This window comes from Mesoplodon densirostris, chromosome 11, assembly GCF_025265405.1.
Source record: "Mesoplodon densirostris isolate mMesDen1 chromosome 11, mMesDen1 primary haplotype, whole genome shotgun sequence".
NCBI classification, from domain to species: Eukaryota; Metazoa; Chordata; class Mammalia; order Artiodactyla; family Ziphiidae; genus Mesoplodon; species Mesoplodon densirostris.
In genome coordinates, this window is record NC_082671.1 from 76036718 (window position 1) to 76057418 (window position 20701).

The following is a 20701-nucleotide window of genomic DNA, read 5'->3' on the forward strand; positions in this document are numbered from 1 at the left end:
CCATGTTTGGGTCTATCTGTTACAGCAACTTAGCTTATCCTAGCTAATACAGGAACAGGAAGAGGAGAGTGATTGCCAGATTTGGTACTTGGATAAATGAGGGAGTAGACAATAATGAATGAATTAGCACAGTCTTAACCAAGCTCTCCACTCCAGTCTGGTCTGTTCACCTGCCCCACCCTCACCCAGGGCCATCTAGCAGAAGGCTGTTTCTGCCTTTGGTTCCTCCTGTGTGCTCACTCTGTTAGCTGAGTCCTTCTCATCTTTTAAGGCTGCCTTTGAGTCTCACCTCTCTCCTGAAGACTCTCCTCCGCCTGCCTGGGTTCCGGTGGGATGGACAGGGTCTGCTCCTCCCTGAACTCCTACACCCCTCTTGGCTGCAGCCCTCATCTTATAGGCACTCCTAACAGTAACCCCTTCTATCTGGATAGCAGTGCACTATTAACAAAGCACTTTGGCTTTTCTTACCTCATCTAATCCCCACAGCAACCATGTGAAAAAACGTGGAGATGCACACAAACACACACGTGCGTGCACACAAACACACGTGTGCACACATGCACTCTATTTATTATTATATATTAGCTAACACTTACTGCAGATTCCACATCCAGTGTATCATTTCCACAAGTCTTGAGAGCAAGGACATTTGCTGAATGACTGAATGAATCAATTTGTTTATGGTAACTGCTGACTGTGGTGCCTGGGACCAGGAGTTTAATTAACCCTTCTCCACCCTTTACTTTTCCTCCTCCATAAAATGAAACAATAGTTACCTTGCAGTGTTACTGTGAATATCAAGTGAGACAATTACGCAAGGGTCCTTTGTGCATGGTAAAGCAACATTTAGACACTAGTAACTAGCTATTATTATCCTTGTAACATTTCTTCCATTTTCAAACCTTGTCTTGGCATACAAGATCCTGCAGGATGTGACTCCAACTTACCTTTCCAGGCTTGTAACACTTCTTCATGACCACCTACATTTTAACCACTTTACCATTCCCCGAAAGGGCCCCATACTTCCTGCCCTGTGCATTTGCACACACTGTCCTCTCCCCAGAGGCCCTTCTGTAATACCTTTGTCAGTTAAAATCAAGTTTCAGCTCAAATCCCCTCCTTTGTGAGGTCTCCAACCAGATGGACTCTCCCCTTCCTTGGGGACCCTGTAGCATTAGCTTGAACCTCCATTACTGCCCCTGCCTTGATTCTGGCTACCATGGCTTAGCATATGACTTCCTGTCTCCCCACTTTCCAGAGATGCCTTTCAGTTTCTGGCTCATGGAGGGCTCCCTTTCTTGTTTTCAAGAATGGCTGTGTTCTGTGTTTTATATCATTTTAGTGACTTATTTTTTTTATGGGGGGGCAGTGGGTGGAGATTTTATCATGGACTTAATCTGCCAACTTGAAAACAGAAGCATAAGGAATACATACAAACTAATAAATGGATAACTGCAAGTCATCCATAAATCCAGGAGGATACTCAGATTTTGGCATTGTTTTGGGAGGGGGCTGGAGGGAGAATGTTTTTCCAGAAAGCTCTGGCTTTAAACATCAACTCCCCACTCAAAGCCTTTGAGGGACTGTTCATTACCTGTAGTGCTGAGGCCAGTGTACTCAGGGGATGGGTTGCTGACAGGGGAGGAGGGAGGTGGCACTTCCACGGACGTGGCAGATTTTGCTGGAGAAAACGATGGCACTGGTGAAGGGGTTGGTGGGGCAGCCTCCGTCAAGATAATCTCCTCTCGGACTTCTGCTATGGGTAGAGAAAGGGTGGGTTCTTAGAGCCAAAGGTCAAGGCAAGTTGTCTTTAAGGGACTTTTAAAAAGCAAATATTCTTTCTAATCTGTGTCATGTCACTCCTCTGCTTAAAACCTCTGATGGTTTCCCATCACCATGGTGGCATGCAAGGAAATTCCCACGTACACACATGCCCACTCTCAAGAAGAAAAAGACATTATTGGTTTCCCACCATTTGACTTGTTCACCAAAACTAAATTCTTTGGGATGCAGAGCTAAAGAAACACAGAGCACAGAAGTAAGGATACAAATCAAATTGACAACGAGGACGATTCCCAGTGAAATGCCGGCTTACCGGTGCTTCCTTCTCCCTTCATGGCTCGCATGAGCTCACTGGCGCGCTCCTGGCAGTGCAAGGATTCTAACAGGTAGAGCACATAGTCATCAAACATCAAGTGAATTAGGTGAAAAGACCCTGGTGAGAGAAGATCCAAACAGAAAGGTAAGTCACGTCAGCTCAGGTGTGCCCCTCAGCCTGGTCAATAACACGTCACATGGTGCTCTGACCCTCTGTCCTGGACCCTCACTCCCTCTCAGTTACGGATCACCTTGCGGTCAGAGGTTGCTCTCCTCTGTCGTCTCCTCACCTAGCCTGGTGTTTAGCATAACGTAAGTGTCATTAACACTGTGGCAAGTGAGTCTTTTCCTTGCTCGATTTATTAATAGGACATCATCAAAAATGGCACCTATTGAGCCATCTGTCAAAACGCACCTGAGCTCTCACATTCGCACTGGCGTCATCCTCATCTGGGCACCCCTCACTTTGTTCAGCATTGCTTGACATAGTGTCTTGCATTTTTCTCTCTTCCACAAGTTTATCTTATTTCCCCGACTGGACTTAAGGATATTCACAGCAGGGACTTTGCCTTCTAACTCACTGGTGTCTACCAATGTACACAACATAATTCCGGGAGCATAACTGACACTTTAAATTAGCAACAATGGAATAATTTCCTTAAATGATTCTGAGACTTCCGTTTAGCACATGGTTGTTACAAAAGGTATTAAATTGAAAAGATTTGGTATCCATCATTCTTCATTTTAAATTTAGAGTAGATTACATCATAAAAAGGGATGTGAACAATCATTTTAAAAGGTTTTTCCCATGTGCCAGTCTTTGTGCTCAAAGTATTATATTCTCTAATTTAATATCTACCACCACCTTGTAAGGCAGGTGCTCTTACTCCTGTTTTGCAAAGTCAAGTACTTGTGCAAGATGACACAGTACATTACTTCAAAAACATCTTTTTAAAAAAATATTTATTTATTTATTTGGCTGTTCCAGGTCTTAGTTGCAGCCTGTGGGATCTTCGTTGTGGCATGTGGGATCTTTAGTTGTGGCAGGCAAACTCTTAAGGCATGTGGGATCTTGTTGCCTGACCAGGGATTGAACCCGGGCCCCCTACATTGGGAGTGCAGTCTTAGCCACTGGACCACCAGGGAAGTCCCCCAAACCATCATGCTGCCACCATGGACAGTGGAAGATCCACATATGGAAGGGGCCTTCATGTATGTTGTCATGAAGACCTCACAGATGCCGGTGTCAGAGAGGCCAAGCCTTCATCTCTAGTCCCATGTTTCCACCTCTCAAAGGGACATCTCCACATGGACATCCTGCTGTCCTATGAAGTGTCCAAAACATCTCACCGACTATTTACAAGCTGCCCTCCTCTTCCTATTTCCCTTGAGTTTGCTTTTTTTAGAAGCCTTATGAGACTCTGGCATTATTTATTGTCTTGTGATCCTAGCATCATCATCAACACCACAATTATTGTCATCATCATCATTGTCATCGCACCTCCCATTTATTGAATGCTTACTATGTGCCAAGAACTCTGCTAAGCACTTAACACAGGTCTCATCCTTTCACCAGACTGTGAGATAGGTGGTATTATCTTCTTACACACAAGGAAATGAGTCTCTCCATTGGAATTAAGTAGGGATTGGCCTCAGTTTGCTCTGGCTCCGAAAATCCATTCCCATTTCCCCTACAGATCATCTGGTCCAGTCTCCTCATAGCACAGATGGGAAAAATAAAGGACATGGTCCCCAAAAGGGCCATTTGAGTTGGGCTCTATGCCTTTTCAGGTCTCAGAAATAAGGTGATGAGAGCCAGTTGGGGGCTTTTTGATGACTCCTCTTTGGTGGCATTTATTAATTTTCTCCTTTTTGGTTGTACCTGGCTTCTTTGTGCACACGTGCGCATCCACGCGCGTACACACACACACACACACACACACACACACACACACATCATTTCAGATAGATTGATTCTTTTGCTCCAGAAATGTTACAGAAGAAAATCCCTGGCTTAACTCTGAGGCCACTGGATGCCCTGCAGGTCACGCACATCTACACCAATACCCCCTCTCTCCGGAGCCTGCCACCACCTATGATCCTTGTGCCCACAGAGCTCCACGCCCACGTCCCCTGTCCTGCACTTTCTTCACATTTTTCCTCCATCTCCAGGGTGCTGTGTCTGGTTTTTGACCCCACTTGGAATTCAGCAAGGTTCAGGGTTTTTTTGAGTCATTGTGAAATGCAGACTTCCAAGACTAAACTTTCCATCTACTTCCCCAAAATGAGTCCTGTGAACCACTGAGGAAGTTACAGCATTGTGGGTAACTGCATGGGTCTGGATCAAACTGCCCAGGTTGAGCTCCAGCTCTGCCACTTAGTAACTGGGACCTTGGATGAGCTGCTCCTTGAAAATGTTAAAAATAAAACCAGCCATTTACTGAGCCCTTGCTCTGTGGCAGCCACTGGGTTAACTGCTGCAGATTTATTATTGCATTTTATCCTCATCACAACCATTTGAGATGAGCGATACCCTCCTTCTGCAAAGGAGGAAATGGAGACTTAGAGGAGTAAAGTAGCTGTCCAATGTCACACAATTATTAAGTGGCAGACATGGGATCTGAATCCAAGACTGTCTGATTCTGAAGTTGTTCTTCAATCGTGCAATATGGCTCTCTAAAAGGGAAACAGTCAAACCTATTTTACAGAAGTACCATAATGAGGAAAAGTATATACTTGATGCTTAATAAATAGTAACTAAGGTCCCTTTTGCTATTAATGTTCTAACACCCTGTGATGTGACTGCCTTGTTCATAGAGTCAAAGGAGTCAAAAGATAGCATCAAATACCTGAAAGGAAAAGGTCTCCAAAATGAACAAGTATTTGCTGAGATGTGGCTCTAAGTCAATCAGGATAGAAAGAGAGAAAGACACTATGAAACCGAATTAGAATGGAAAACCCTAGATAATAAAAATGGATTTAGTAGTTTTAGCACAGGCAGGCACCTTGGATCATCTCTACAGCACCCCTGTCTAATAGATAAAGAAACAAGATCTGAGGTGAAGACACTTGCCTAAGACCACACTGTTAGAAAACATCAGAGCTGGGTTTGGAGGCCAGTACTCCAGGGGAAGTGCTGATTTGGGGTTTCAAGCTCTCTTCCTAATGACTCTGATCAGTTACCCAATTGGTCTGATAATTTTCAATCATCTTTCAAACAAGGAGAGTTTGTAGAGCTACTTGCTGCTTGCTTATTACTATTGTGCAAAGTGCTCTGAGTACAAAGGAAACTTAAAGCTCAGTCACTGACTCCACAAAAGCTACAGTGTCCTTAGCAAAAATCAATCCTTAAGATTATTAGGTAACAAACAGTTCAGTGCCAGGGTACCCAAAGACTGATGAGAGGGAGAGGGGAAGGAGGCAGGGGAGGGAGAGAGGGAGAGGAAAAGAGAAACATCAAAGACAGACAGGAGAGAGGCAATTAGAGCTAACATTCCTGCTTTATTTCTTCCCTTAGCACTTAACACCATCTGCTATACTATATACTGAAATTATTTATCTTTATCACGTGCCTCCCTACACTAGATTGTAAGCTCCATAAATGCAGGGATTTTTATCTGGTTTTTTTTCCCCACTGTTCTATACCCGGTGTCTAGAACAATGCCAGGCACAGTAGAGGCTCAATGGTTATTTGTTGGATGAATGAATCAAATGAGCAAGCACTGACTACTTACCATATGCTCTGTGCTAAGCCCTTTTAATTTTCCAACAACACTATGAAGGGTTTTTTTTTAATTTATTTATTTTTATTTATTTATATTTTGGTTGCATTGGGTCTTTGTTGCCACGCGCGGGCTTTCTCTAGTTGGGGCGACTGGGGGCTACTCTTCGTTGCAGTGCGCAGGCTTCTCACTGTGGTGGCTTCTCTTGTTGTGGAGCACAGGCTCTAGGCGCGTGGGCTTCAGTAGTAGTGGCACACAGGCTCAGTAGTTGTGGCTCACGGGCTCTAGAGTGCAGGCTCAGTAGTTGTGGCTTGCGGGCTTAGTTGCTCCGCAGCATATGGGATCTTCCTGAACCAGGGCTCGAACCCATGTCCCCTGCATTGGCAGGCAGATTCTTAACCATTGTGCCACCAGGGAAGTCCCAAGGAGGTATTATTATCTTCAGTTAACACATGGGGGAATGAAGTCTCAGAGGATTTTAAACCACTTGCCTAAAGTTACAGAGCTATGGAGCATCAGAGCTTGTTATGGAAAAAGGTACTAGGATAGAAACAAAAGGAGATTGTTGTTGTTATATGGTAACATAGTTAATGGTATCTTATAGAATCAAAGCATTTCTTTTCTCTTATGAAAAATTTCAAACATATGGAAAAGTATAAAGAATTTTAAGGGAATTCCCTGGTGGTCAGGGGTTAGGACTCTGTGCTTCCAATGCAGGGGTCAGGGGTTTGATCCCTGGTTGGGGAACTAAGATCCCGCATGCTGCACAGCACGGCCAAAAAAAAAAAAAAAAAAGAATTTTAAAATGAACACCAGTGTACTCAACACCAAGCTTTATAATATTTTAACATTTTACCATATTTGAATCATATTTTTAAATTGAAGATAAAAACGAACCCCCTGTGCTCCCTTCCTTAATCCTACTTCTCTGCTTCCTGTGTTCATGCCCTGATGTAATCACTGCCTCGAATCTGGTATTTACTGTTTACATGCATTTCTATACTCTTACTACCTATATTTATATATCCATAAAACACATGATATTGTTTTTTTATTTTCAAACTTGATAGAAATGGTATCATACTTTGTACAGATTAATCTACAACCTGTACTTGATACTTTGGGTGTTTTTAGATCTATCCACACTGACACATGTAGGTCTTGTTTAATGGCCATTGTGTGACTATACCTCGATTTATTTGTCCATTCTCCTGTCGATGGAATTTAGGTTATTTACATTTTTCACTATTGGAAACTGGCTCTAATGAATATTTTTTGTACCTGTTGCCTAGGTACAAAAAATACCTGGGTCTAGGACCAGAGGTGGAATCACTGGGTCCAAGAGCACCTGCATCTTAAGTCTTGACGAGATAGTGCCAAATTGCTCACCAAGATCTTCTACATCCTTACTGGTAGTGTAGGAAATACAGTATTTGCCATCTGAAGGGTATGAAATGTTATTGTCTTTATAAGTTGCAATACCCTAATTACTAGAAAGGTCCACCTCTTTTCATATGATATTGCCCATTTGAATTTCCTCTTCTGTGAACTGTCTATTCATATTCTTTGCCCATTTTCCTACTGGGGTATTTGTCTGTTAAAAATGTATTTAGAGGGATTTATCATATATTCTGGATATTAATACTTTGTTCGTTATATGTATTGCAAAATATCTTCCCCCTTTCTGTGGCTTTTTTTTTTCTTTTTGGCCACGCCATGCAACTTGTGGGATCTTAGTTCCCTGACCAGGAATCGAACCCAGCCCCTCGGCAGTGAAAGTGTGGAGTCCTAACCACTGGACTGCCAGGATATTCCCTCTGTGGCTTTTATCTTTTAATTTCGTCTATGTTGTGCTTATTAAACAGAAGTCTGAAATCCAAGTGCAGTCAACTTTGCCAATATTTTCCTTATGATTTATCCTTTTTGGTACTTTTTTAAAGAAATAATTTCCTATTCCAAAGTCATAAACTTATCATCCATGTTTTCTTCTAAAAGGTTTTAAGGTTTTTTTTTTTTTTCATTTAGATGTTTCTTTTCAGAAGGGGAAAATTGTTTCTAGGGAAGGGGTCTAATTTTATTTTATTTATCCTAAAATGCGTGTCCCAGAACCTCTGTCCACTGATTTTTAATGCCATATCTCTGTCACACAGATCATCTGTACAATCCTCTTGTTGAGACAGAAAGGCAAGAATTTGATGAGGCAAAGACAAGTTTCATGTCAGTCTGTCTTGGGCATCTCTGCTGTTTCACTACTCTTTGTCTAGCACTGTTAGATGACCACATCGTCTTACTCCTTAATAAACCTGAATATCAGGTAAGCAAGTCCCTATACCTGTTCTTCATTACTTTCAAAATGCCTTTACTATTCTCAGCCTTTTGCTTTTCTATATGAATTTTAACATCAGATTTTCAAAATCAAAGGAAGAAAAAGTTAAGAACCAGATGGAAATTCCAATTGATTTATATATTTGAAGGGCATATCCTTTTCCAGATATGAACAGGGTATATTTCAGTAATATTTTTAAATTTTTTTCCTTGAAGGTCTTAAAATAATTTTTGTTAGAATTTTTTTCTGGGCACATTTCTGTTGCTATTGTGAATGGGATATATAGGTATAAATATATAGATACATAGAGATAGATATTTTCTAGTTAATGGTAAGAATGTCAATGATTTTTAAAAAACTGAATTCAGTAACCTGCCTGAATTTTTATTTGTTCTATTAGTTTGTAGATTCTCTTTTTCTTGTCAGCCATCATGACATGTGTATAAATAAAGACAATTTTGTGTTTTCCTTTCCAATTCTTATATTTCATTTCCTTTTCTTATTGCATTGGCTAGGAACTCTAGTATGTATCTATCAGAAACAGCATTAGAAGGCATTTGTGTCTTATTCATGACGGGAATGGGAAAACTTCTAAAGTTTCACCATTTAATATACTGTTTTCTGCAGATTTTTGAGTGCTCTTTAACATATTAAATAAATTCCCTTCTATTCCTAGTTTGCCAAGAGTTTTTAAAATTATACTTGAAAGCTGAACTCTATCAAATATTTTTTCCTTTGTATCTACAGAGATGATCATATGATTTTTCTCTTTTAATTTGTTAATGCAGTATGTTAAATAGTAATTTTCTAACTTTGAATCATACTTGAATTCTTGGCATAGGGCTCATTAACCATGATTTAAAAAAAATTTGCCCTGGGTTTGATCTGCTAGCATTTTATTTAGAATGTTTTCATCTATATTTATGTGTGGTTGAGTCATAATATTCTTTTCTTCTACAGCTCTTCCAAGATTTTGAAACTGAGATTATATTAGCTTCATAAAATTAACTGTACAGCTTTCCTTCTTTTGTTTTCGTGTTCCTTTTCATAAACTAAGGATTTTATGCTTCTTAAAAGTTTAGTAAATGTTGCAATTTATGCCTGATGTTTTTTGAGGGAAGAGAACTTTTCATTTACTGTGGTTATTATTTGATCTTATTTCTAGCATCCTGTTTCATATTTTGGGTTTATGATCCTTTTTCTAAGCTTCTTTTATCTTCTCAATTCTTGCCATTTAAGTTTTCACATTTTTCCATTTTTCTTTGGTAACTTATGATTCTATTCTTTTAGTGATGATCATATATCCAAACATCTATTAAATCCAAACTATAATTTTTTTTCAACGAAGTCTACAGTTATTTAGTATTTCAAGACAAAGACCTTAGCATGCGTTAACTATTCCTTAAAGATTCTCTCCCCACTACCCTGTGTTTTATTGTTTCCTGGAATTTGGTTTTACCTTTTTGAAACACACACAAATTCGTTTTTAAATTACAACCAAAAGTTAATTAAATTTGCTTATATATTTTAAAATTTCTCTCATCTTAAAACAGGGCTCCCAAATTCTTTGACACTCCTTCCTGGGAAAACTGTGGGGGGGTGTCTATGCACTTCCTTCAATCTTGGTAGGTTTGTGACTGCTTTGATCCACAGAGTAAGGGGGAGTGAAACTTTCACTTCTGAGATTGGGTCATAAAGGCAATGTGGCTCCCCCCTCGGCACACTCACTCATGGGGCCTAAGCTTCCATGTGAGAGGTTCAACTGTTCAGAGGCCACTGTGTTGTGAAGAAATTGAGCCACATGCAGAGGCCACTTGAACACACTCCAATCGGCAGTCCTAGTGCTCAAGTCATCCCAGCTCAGGCACCAGACACATGAGGGAAAAAGCTTCCAGAGGATGACAGCCTCCAGCCGTCAATGAACTCCAGCTTTTGAGTCTTCCCCTCTGAGGTCCCAGACATCATAGAACAGCCATCCCCGCTGGACCCTGTCCAAATTCCTGACCCATAGAATCTGTAAGCATGATACTGTTTTAAACCACTACACTTTTGTTAAACAACAACAATAACTAGAATGTTGTTGTTTCTTGTATCCCAGACCTTAGCTATGGTTTTATTTCTCTTCTTATTGAAATCCATCCTTTAATTTTTTTTAAGTGAAGTTCTATGGGTGCCATATAGTTCTCTTAGTTTTTGTATAACTGAATATGTCTTTGCTTTGCCCTCACTCCTGAATAATGGTTGACAGTTCTTTTCTCAGCACTTAAAAGATATTATTCCATTGTCTTCTGGCATCTCTTATTACTCATGATAGTCTAATTATTGTTCTTTTCTCTCATAGCTTAAAAAATTTTTTACTCTATCAATATGGTTTTAGAAAAACCATCAATGAGGGGTAAACAAATTTGTCTAGCCTTTTTGTGCCATGCATCTGAGCCCAGGATATTTGTCTTAATTGTGGTAATTGAAAAAGCATGGGTTTTGTGGTCATGCACATCTGCTTTTGAAACAGAGCTCTGCCACTTGCCATATTGATTTTGGGCAAGAAAATTCTCCAACTCAGTCAAAAGGTACCTATTATTATCTGCCTTGCAGAGTTGATGTGAGAATTAAATGGTTCTATGTGCTTCCTACACATTTGTTACAAAGAGTAGCATTATCCTGCCTTTGCTTCATGTTCTATCATGGCTTCCTTTTCTGTTCTATTGAGGGCAGTAATAGTGGACCTCATAAGTTGTTGTGAGAATTAAATGGGAAAGTGCCTAATGTTATGTCTAGTGTACACTAGGCCCTGAATAAATGTTACTTTGCTTTTCTTATTACTATTCAGCTGAAGAAAGTTAGAAGAGGCCTTGGCAGTGTGGCTCTAGCATGGGATAGATCCCCAGGGGAGCTCAGCTCAGTTTGCTGAGCATCCTGGGCAAGCCCCCTCTCCTCTCTGGGTCTCTGCTTCTTCTCCCGAATACAGGGAAAGCAATACCTGCCTCCTGGTGCTTGGAGGGGGCCTGAGAGACATTGTGAATGTCAAGATTCTGCAATTTAGCAGGTTCTGGGTAAGAGAGCCAGGCCAGGACATCTAAACATTGAGAAGCAGTCTGGAGGCGCCATCCGTCATGGCCACTTGGCCTGGGAGTTGATCCCATGTGGCCTCCCCGGCCCTGCCCGAGTGGGTGAGCTTTGATGCTAGGCCAGAAAACACGTGTGTAAAAAGATGAAAACCTGGGAAATGATATGTAGCCCTGTCCCCTTAGCCGTCAAACCCGAGGCAGCCTTTCACAGCATTTCATGCTGAAGCACTTCCAGGAACTATTGTTGCCTTCCGGATGTTCCTAACAGTGAAACAGGGGCATCTGGTAAAAACCCACAGTGAAAGGTAAAGGCACCTGCACTGACTTGGGATCCAGGTATCCTACGAACTAAAGTCAGAGCAGTCAACTGAAAATACGATGTTGTTGCTTTTTTTAAATAGAACCTCTAATTTCCTCAGCCCCATTAGGATGAAAAGTTCATTGCCTGCTACCCTACCTTTGCTGACTAATTTTGCTAGAAAGTGCTGCTTGCAGCAGAGAAAGAAAGTCTGGCTACTTTAGTTCACCGCATAGGCTCTTTCAGTGAAAAGGAATTAGGGAGAAAAGAGTGAAAAGGAATTAAGGAGAAGAAAGGAGTCAACTACCTTTGAAAGAGGCTGTTCTGCGAAGAGGTGATAGAGTCCCCCCGCGGGATCATTGTGATATTCCACACGATCATTGTGACGGTCAGCCTGCTACTCGGACATACAAACCCCGCACCATTCACAGCTACCAGGATCGTGTGGGAGTTATAAGATATATAGAGCTGGCCCCTGTGGTTGGGGGAGGGGCCAGGGAACAGAGGGCTCTTTTTCCTAATTAGCTGTTTTTATACAGGGAACACATGACCCAAACACAACCACCAACTGTGTCTTTGACATATACAGGCAGAAAGGGGGAGCTGGGCTTTTGTCTGCCGCAAATTCTTTCAACTTGCCTGTCACCCCAAGCTGTAAAACTCAACAATGAGTCGGATGAGCAGGACCATTTCAGATAGTTTGCTAAATGGACTTGGAGACAGGTATTATTTCCATCTGTTCAGGGTTGAAAAATACTGTAAAAGTGAAATTGCGTTAATATCTTTTTTCTTTCCTTTTCTAAAAGATTTGTGACCATGTTTGCCATTTGCCTGAGTCTCCAGTGTACCCTAGAATGTGTGTGGTTCAAAAAGAAATAAACACATGTTAAGGAATAATATTTCTTAGTAATAAATTCAACCTATTCTAATTGTTCTACTGTCCATAACATTGACTGTTAACTTAGTACATACAAATGGATTTCAAAGACTATTACAACATAGACTACTTTCCCTGTCTAATGAAGGGTGTTTGATAATATACAGTCAGTATAAGAATCAGCAAATTGAAGAATAAGATATAAAACAAGGAAAGGGTGCTTGCTTTGTAGATGTATATATACTTATTTGTGTGGTATCGTTCTTCTTTGATTCTGAAGCAATGAAAAAAATCTCGAATCTTTTTCACCCATCAGCTTAACTGAAAGCAGTTATGCACAAATGATTTTCCCAGAGCCAGAGGTAACATGTGCTAACACTAACTATGCTGAACTGGAAGTCATCAAAATGCCATGCCTGATGGCACTGCCCAGGTAGCAGTCACCAGAGCATTTCCATATACAGCTCAAAGAGAATTTCCATCTGTAGCCATGGTGCAGGCAGGTTCAGAGAACTTCCCAATGCGGAGATTAAAGAAATCCACAACAAAACGCTTCTCCAATTGGGTAAACACAGTCTTTCACGGACAGAGCTGTTTAGAAAAAATAGTGCCTTCTTTGTTTCACCACATATTCACTGCATTGTATAGCACAACTGGGAAATAGTGACAAGACCATAAAAAGCTAGATGGAAAAGTGTCAAATTAAACCCAGAGCAAAACCCAGAGCTGATTGGCTTAATTGGAGATAATGAGAAGCAAAACCACATCTCTACTTGCAAAGTAAAACAGAGAACCGAAGCAATTACCCAGAAAATTCACCAATAGCCCTTTGCCGAAATGCCTAGAAAACTGAGGCCAAAGTGTTTTGAGATTTCAAATGTCTGGATAATGCCTTAAAGTTCCACCTCACTTTGCTAATGATGACCTGGACTCAATGCGTATGCCATTCTTTCCAGTGAAAAATGGCATTCACCCCAAGTCGGTGATTAGGCTCCTGCCTGCAGTGACTACTGTAAGCACCTCCGGTCAGAGATTTCAAGTCCCGTTACACTGGAAAACAGGAGACAAGGACTTGGGGTAGGGATGTCTCCTGGAGGTGATGAAAACCCAAGGGGTCGGCAAAACAAAAGGGAAAATGAATGCAAAAGTCCTTTACTGGGGATCACACTGGGGCACGTTATCAAAGAAAACTTTACCCACCACTGGCCTGTCAATCAAGCCGTTTGCAAATTTTGGACTCAGAGGCTTCTTCATGTGCCCAGTCTTGGCAAATCCACACTATGAAATCTGGCAAAATAGACCGGTGGAAGCAGCCATGACTGGGGACTTCCAGAAAAAGGGGAGCACAGTCACTGCTATTTACTCCTCTTTAAACTCAAATAATGTTATCTGTGTGCAAGCCTCTCATTTTCAGATATGTATACTTCTCCTTTAGCATGCAGTGCCATCTTTCTCCCTGAAAGTCCTACCAATATCGTGTCCCCCCAGAACAGAGAATGTTTCCGGGTGACATCCTTGTGGTCTCAGAGACAGCAAGACCACGCCTGACTCTGGAGAGATGGACTTGGTACATCTTGGAGCCCGGAGAAGATGTGTTTGGATGTGGGGAGGGCTGGGGTGGCCTTACCGAAGCTGGGGGCACTGTGCAAGGTCATGTCTCGGATCACCCTTGTGCCAAAACAGGACCACATCAAGAGGAACTGCTGGGCCACCTTCTTCAGGGACCCTTGCTTCTTGGCAGCCACCTACAAGACAGTGAACGGCTGTATGAGTGGTTGATTTGACCTTCATTTATTACTGTCTCCTATTAAAATGACAGGAAGGCTTCGGGTCTCTAAGTTCAATGTTATAGACTTTTTATTTTTAACAGCAAAAATACACTTTAAGAAATGAAATCTTATGTCGAGACTCAACACGTACAACCGCTAAGAGAGACGCTGACCTGGTTGAACCAGGGGAGGGAGACTCAAGAGTCCTGCCTCGTGACGTACCCCTCCCCCCTGCCTGAGGGGGGCCCAGGCCTCTCCTTGTATCCCTAGGGCTCCAAGGCTGCCGAGGAAACACTCAGCTAGCTCACTGCGGGACCCAGGAGCCATCAAGGCGAGTGATGGGCTGCCATACCCGGGCCTGCACCTTCCGCTTCAGCTTACCAACCTTCACAACACACCGGTCCACCATGGTGTCCAGCCACTCGATGTAGGACTCAATGGGAGACTGCTCCTCCAGGAGATGGTCGAACTCCTGATACACTGTCAAACAGAGGAGACCCCACACACCATGCAGTTGTGTTTAAACACACACAGGTGTTAAAAGAGCAAAGGAATACAACTGAATTAAATAAAAAACTCCAAAGTCCTAGCAGGGCATTCAAGGATTTAGAGAATTCACCCCAACTTACCTTTCCAGGCTCACCTTCCATGCCTGTGTACACTTTAAGCCCTGGCCACCCCGGGTTACTTGCCATTTCTGCTTTTCTCAGGCAGTTCCCTCTGCTTAGACTGTTTAGTCTGTCATGAAACAGCTGAAATGATCCTCCGATGAAATCCTATATACCCTCCCATGCCCCTTGCTGGCAGAACTGATCACTCTCCCTCTGTACTTTCACAGCACTTTACTATTTGCATTCTACCTTCACTATATCACTAAGAACACTGTTATAGTCAGGGGTGTGCATGGGTGTGTCCCCCTGATACTTCTTTGCCTGATAGCTTTATTAGCTGGCACATTACCTGTGATATAGCTCTTATTCAGTACGCACTTGCTTGCATTACAGGGGAGATGCACTGCTGCCCTCTTGCTCTCTGCCCCGTGGTAAGGCACATTTGACCATTCAAATGTTTCTGAACCACAACCATATTGGACAAGCAGCCTAACTAGCCTCTAAGTGCTTGACATGTAGCAGATGCTTAATAAACATTTGTGTAAAGGAAACAATCACTGTGCCCTCAAGTTTCCATATTGGTCAAAGGAGGATCATCATATCACTTTACAACCTGTCTTCAGGTACAGGTCAAATAATTGACTATAGAAGGACTCTGTAATCAGTGAAGCACTGCAGAAAGTAGAAGCATTGCTGTGGTGACCTCCAATCCAAAACATCTCTTCTTATTACATTTCTTTGTGTTTTTGTATGTGAAGCTCAGTAAATCAAACCACAATTCAGGATTCACATGTTCCTACAGTTTTCATTTGTCTGAGAAGCTTTTGTTGTCCCATTTTCCAGGACTGGCCAATCTGCTCTATTTTACTTAATTGATAACTGCTGCAAGAGGTCAGCTTCCAGGACCCGAAAACATATACTTTAGGAAGAGAAAGGACTTTAAAAAACCCATTTAGTTGATCTGTCTCATTTTATAGGTGAGGAAGCTACGTCTTAGAGATCAGATGACCCCCTCAGAGTCAGAGGGTGAGTTGGTGGCAGAGCAGGAACTGGAACCCAGTCTCTGACTTTCTCTCTGGTGTTCCTTCACTCTTCACGGCACTGTCTGTGCGTCTGAGCCACTGTGCTTCAATCCGTGATGATAATGATCGAGGTGGCAATGAAAGGGCTAACTGCCAACATTTACTGAGTGCTTGCTGCATATGCCAGGCACTCTCCTAAAATGTTTTCTACGGACACACTCTGACCTTAGGCTACCCCTAGAATGTGAATGTCATGAGGCTAGGACCTAGAACAGTGCCTAGTACATAGTAGTTGCTCAAATGTTTGTTGAAAGGATGAACGGCCCACGGAGGTAGGTACTATTATTACCCCCCCCACCCAGCCTTTTGACAAATGAGGCAAAAGAAGCACACAGAGATGAGTGACTTTCACAGCTAGTTAATGGCAGAGGCAAGTTTCAAACACAGCCTGACTCAAGTGCTTGCCTCCCAACCTCTTCTCTACACTAGCTCTAGGCTGTGTACCATGTATGTGGCACACACGGTCCCATTTAATCCTTTTGCATTATCCCCATTTTACAGATTTGGAAGCCAAGGTCACAGCGCACCAGAGCCAGGGTGTTTTTTTTTTAATTTAATTTTTTTTCTGCTTTATAACAAATTTAATCACTTATACATATACATATGTTCCCATATCCCCTCCCTTTTGCGTCTCCCTCCCACCCTCCCTATCCCACCCCTCCAGGCGGTCACAAAGCACCGAGCTGATCTCCCTGTGCTATGCGGCTGCTTCCCACTAGCTATCTACCTTACGTTTGGTAGTGTATATATGTCCATGCCGCTCTTTCGCTTTGTCACAGCTTACCCTTCCCCCTCCCCATATCCTCAAGTCCATTCTCTAGCAGGTGTGTGTCTTTATTCCTGTCTTATCCCTATGTTCTTCATGACATTTTTTTTCTTAAATTCCATATATATGTGTCAGCATACAGTATTTGTCTTTTTCTTTCTGACTTACTTCACTCTGTATGACAGACTCTAGGTCCATCCACCTCATTACGAATAGCTCAATTTCGTTTCTTTTTATGGCTGAGTAATATTCCATTGTATATATGTGCAACATCTTCTTTATCCATTCATCTGTCGATGGACACTTAGGTTGTTTCCATCTCCGGGCTATTGTAAATAGGGCTGCTATGAACATTTTGGTACATGACTCTTTTTGAATTATGGTTTTCTCAGGGTATATGCCCAGTAGTGGGATTGCTGGGTCATATGGTAGTTCTATTTGTAGTTTTTAAGGAACCTCCATACCGTTCTCCATAGTGGCTGTACCAATTCACATTCCCACAAGCAGTGCAAGAGTGTTCCTTTTTTCCCACACCCTCTCCAGCATTTATTGTTTCTAGATTTTTTGATGATGGCCATTCTGACTGGTGTGAGATGATATCTCATTGTAGTTTTGATTTGCATTTCTCTAATGAGTAAAGATGTTGAGCATCCTTTCATGTGTTTGTTGGCAGTCTGTATATCTTCTGTGGAGAAATGTCTATTTAGGTCTTCTGCCCATTTTTGGATTGGGTTTTTTTTTTATTGTTATTGAGCTGCATGAGCTGCTTATAAATTTTAGAGATTAATCCTTTGTCAGTTGCTTCATTTGCAAATATTTTCTCCCATTTTGAGGGTTGTCTTTTGGTCTTGTTCATGGTTTCCTTTGCTGTGCAAAAGCTTTGAAGTTTCATTAGGTCCCATGTGTTTATTTTTGTCTTTATTTCCATTTCTCTAGGAGGTGGGTCCAAAAGGATCTTGCTGTGATTTATGTCATAGAGTGTTCTGTCTATGTTTTCCTCTAAGAGTTTGATAGTGTCTGGACTTACGTTTAGGTCTTTAATCCATTTTGAGCTTATTTTTGTGTATGGTGTTAGGGAGTGATCTAATCTCATACTTTTACATGTCCCTGTCCAGTTTTCCCAGCACCACTTATTGAAGAGACTGTCCTTTCGCCACTGTACATTCCTGCCTCCTTTATCAAAGATAAGGCGACCATATGTGCGTGGGTTCATCTCTGAGCTCTCTATGCTGTTCCATTGATCTATCTTTCTGTTTTTGTGCCAGTACCATACTGTCTTGATTACTGTAGCTTTGTAGTATAGTCTGAAGTCAGGGAGCCTGATTCCTCCAGCTCCATTTTTCATTCTCAAGATTGCTTTGGCTATTCGGGGTCTTTTGTGTTTCCAAACAAATTGTGAAATTTTTTGTTCTAGTTCTGTGAAAAATGCCAGTGGTAGTTTGACAGGGATTGCATTGAATCTGTAGATTGCTTTGGGTAGTAGAGTCATTTTCACAATGTTGATTCTTCCAATCCAAGAAAATGGTACATCTCTCCATCTATTTGTATCATCTTTAATTTATTTCATCAGTGTCTTATAATTTTCTGCATACAGGTCTTTTGTCTCCTTAGGTAGGTTTATTCCTAGATATTTTATTCTTTTTGTTGCAACGGGAGTGTTTCCTTGATTTCACTTTCAGATTTTTCATCATTAGTATATAGGAATGCCAGAGATTTCTGTGCATTAATTTTGTATCCTGCTACTTTACCAAATTCATTGATTAGCTCTAGTAGTTTTCTGGTAGCATGTTTAGGATTCTCTATGTATAGTATCATGTCATCTGCAAACAGTGACAGTTTTACTTCTTCTTTTCTGATTTGGATTCCTTTTATTTCCTTTTCTTCTCTGATTGCTGTGGCTAAAACTTCCAAAACTATGTTGAATAAGAGTGGTGAGAGTGGGCAACCTTGTCTTGTTCCTGATCTTAGTGGAAATGGTTTCAGTTTTTCACTATTGAGGACGATGCTGGTTGTGGGTTTGTCATATATGGCCTTTATTATGTTGAGGTAAGTTCCCTCTATGCCTACTTTCTGCAGGGTTTTTATCATAAATGGGTGTTGAATTTTGTCGAAAGCTTTCTCTGCATCTATTGAGATTATCATATGGTTTTTCTCCTTCAGTTTGTTAATATGGTGTATCACGTTGATTGATTTGCGTATATTGAAGAATCCTTGCATTCCTGGAATAAACCCCACTTGATCATGGTGTATGATCCTTTTAATGTGCTGTTGGATTCTGTTTGCTAGTATTTTGTTGAGGATTTTTGCATCTATGTTCATCAGTGATATTGGCCTGTAGTTTTCTTTCTTTGTGACATCCTTGTCTGGTTTTGGTATCAAGGTGATGGTGGCCTCGTAGAATGAGTTTGGGAGTGTTCCTCCCTCTGCTATATTTTGGAAGAGTTTGAGAAGGATAGGTGTTAGCTCTTCTCTAAATGCTTGATAGAATTCCCCTGTGAAGCCATCTGGTCCTGGGCTTTTGTTTGTTGGAAGATTTTTTATCACAGTTTCAATTTCAGTGCTTGTGATTGGTCTGTTCATATTTTCTATTTCTTCCTGATTCAGTCTTGGCAGGTTGTGCATTTCTAAGAATTTGTCCATTTCTTCCAGGTTGTCCATTTTATTGGCATAGAGTTGCTTGTAGTAATCTCTCATGATCTTTTGTATTTCTGCAGTGTCAGTTGTTACTTCTCCTTTTTCATTTCTAATTCTATAGATTTGAGTCTTCTCCCTTTTTTCTTGATGAGTCTGGCTAATGGTTTATCAATTTTGTTTATCTTCTCAAAGAACCAGCTTTTAGTTTTATTGATCTTTGCTATCATTTCCTTCATTTCTTTTTCATTTATTTCTGATCTGATTTTTATGATTTCTTTCCTTCTGCTAACTTTGGGATGTTTTTGTTCTTCTTTCTCTAATTGCTTTAGGTGCAAGGTTAGGTTGTTTATTCGAGATGTTTCCTGTTTCTTAAGGTAGGATTGTATTGCTATAAACTTCCCTCTTAAAACTGCTTTTGCTGCATCCCATAGGTTTTGTGTCGTCGTGTCTCCATTGTCATGTGTTTCTAGGTATTTTTTGATTTCCTCTTTGATTTATTCAGTGATCACTTCGTTATTAAGTAGTGTATTGTTTAGCCTCCATGTGTTTGTATTTTTTACAGCTCTTTTCCTGTAATTGATGTCTAGTCTCATAGCATTGTGGTCGGAAAAGATACTTGATACAATTTCAATTTTCTTAAATTTACCAAGGCTTGATTTGTGACCCAAGATATGATCTATCCTGGAGAATGTTCCATGAGCACTTGAGAAAAATGTGTATTCTGTTGTTTTTGGATGGAATGTCCTATAAATATCAATTAAGTCCATCTTGTTTAATGTATCATTTAAAGCTTGTGTTTCCTTATTTATTTTCATTTTGGATGATCTGTCCATTGGTGAAAGTGGGGTGTTAAAGTCCCCTACTATGATTGTGTTACTGTCGATTTCTCCTTTTATGGCTGTTAGTATTTGCCTTATGTATTGAGGTGCTCCTATGTTGGGTGCATAAATGTTTAAAATTGTTATATCTTCTTCTTGGATCGATCCCTTGATCATTATGTAGTGTCCTTCTTTGTCTCTTCTAGTAGTCTTTATTTTAAAGTCTATTTTGTCTGATATGAGAATTGCTACTCCAGCTTTCTTTTGGTTTCCATTTGCATGGAATATCTTTTTCCATCCCCTTACTTTCAGTCTGTATGTGTCTCTAGGTCTGAAGTGGGTCTCTTGTAGACAGCATATATATGGGTCTTGTTTTTGTATTCATTCAGCCACTCTGTGTCTTTTGGTGGGAGCATTTAGTCCATTTACATTTAAGGTAATTATCGATATGTATGTTCCTATTCCCATTTTCTTAATTGTTTTGGGTTCGTTATTGTAGGTCTTTTCCTTCTGTTGTGTTTCTTGCCTAGAGAAGTTCCTTTAGCATTTGTTGTAAAGCTGGTTTGGTGGTGCTGAACTCTCTCAGCTTTTGCTTGTCTGTAAACGTTTTAATTTCTCCATCAAATCTGAATG

General features: G+C 41.0%; 1 protein-coding gene across 2 annotated transcripts in view; it reads right to left on the reverse strand.

Annotated features, from left to right (window-relative positions):
- Positions 1-20701, reverse strand: part of RFX4 (regulatory factor X4) — a 170249-nt gene that overhangs the window by 20628 nt on the left and 128920 nt on the right. For both annotated transcript variants that reach the window (XM_060112612.1, XM_060112613.1), the window contains 4 exons: positions 14543-14637; positions 14016-14133; positions 2096-2215; positions 1595-1756 (listed from right to left, as the gene is read on the reverse strand). In XM_060112612.1, coding sequence (XP_059968595.1) covers positions 1595-1756; positions 2096-2215; positions 14016-14133; positions 14543-14637 — 495 coding nt within the window. The remainder of the gene's footprint in view (positions 1-1594; positions 1757-2095; positions 2216-14015; positions 14134-14542; positions 14638-20701) is intronic.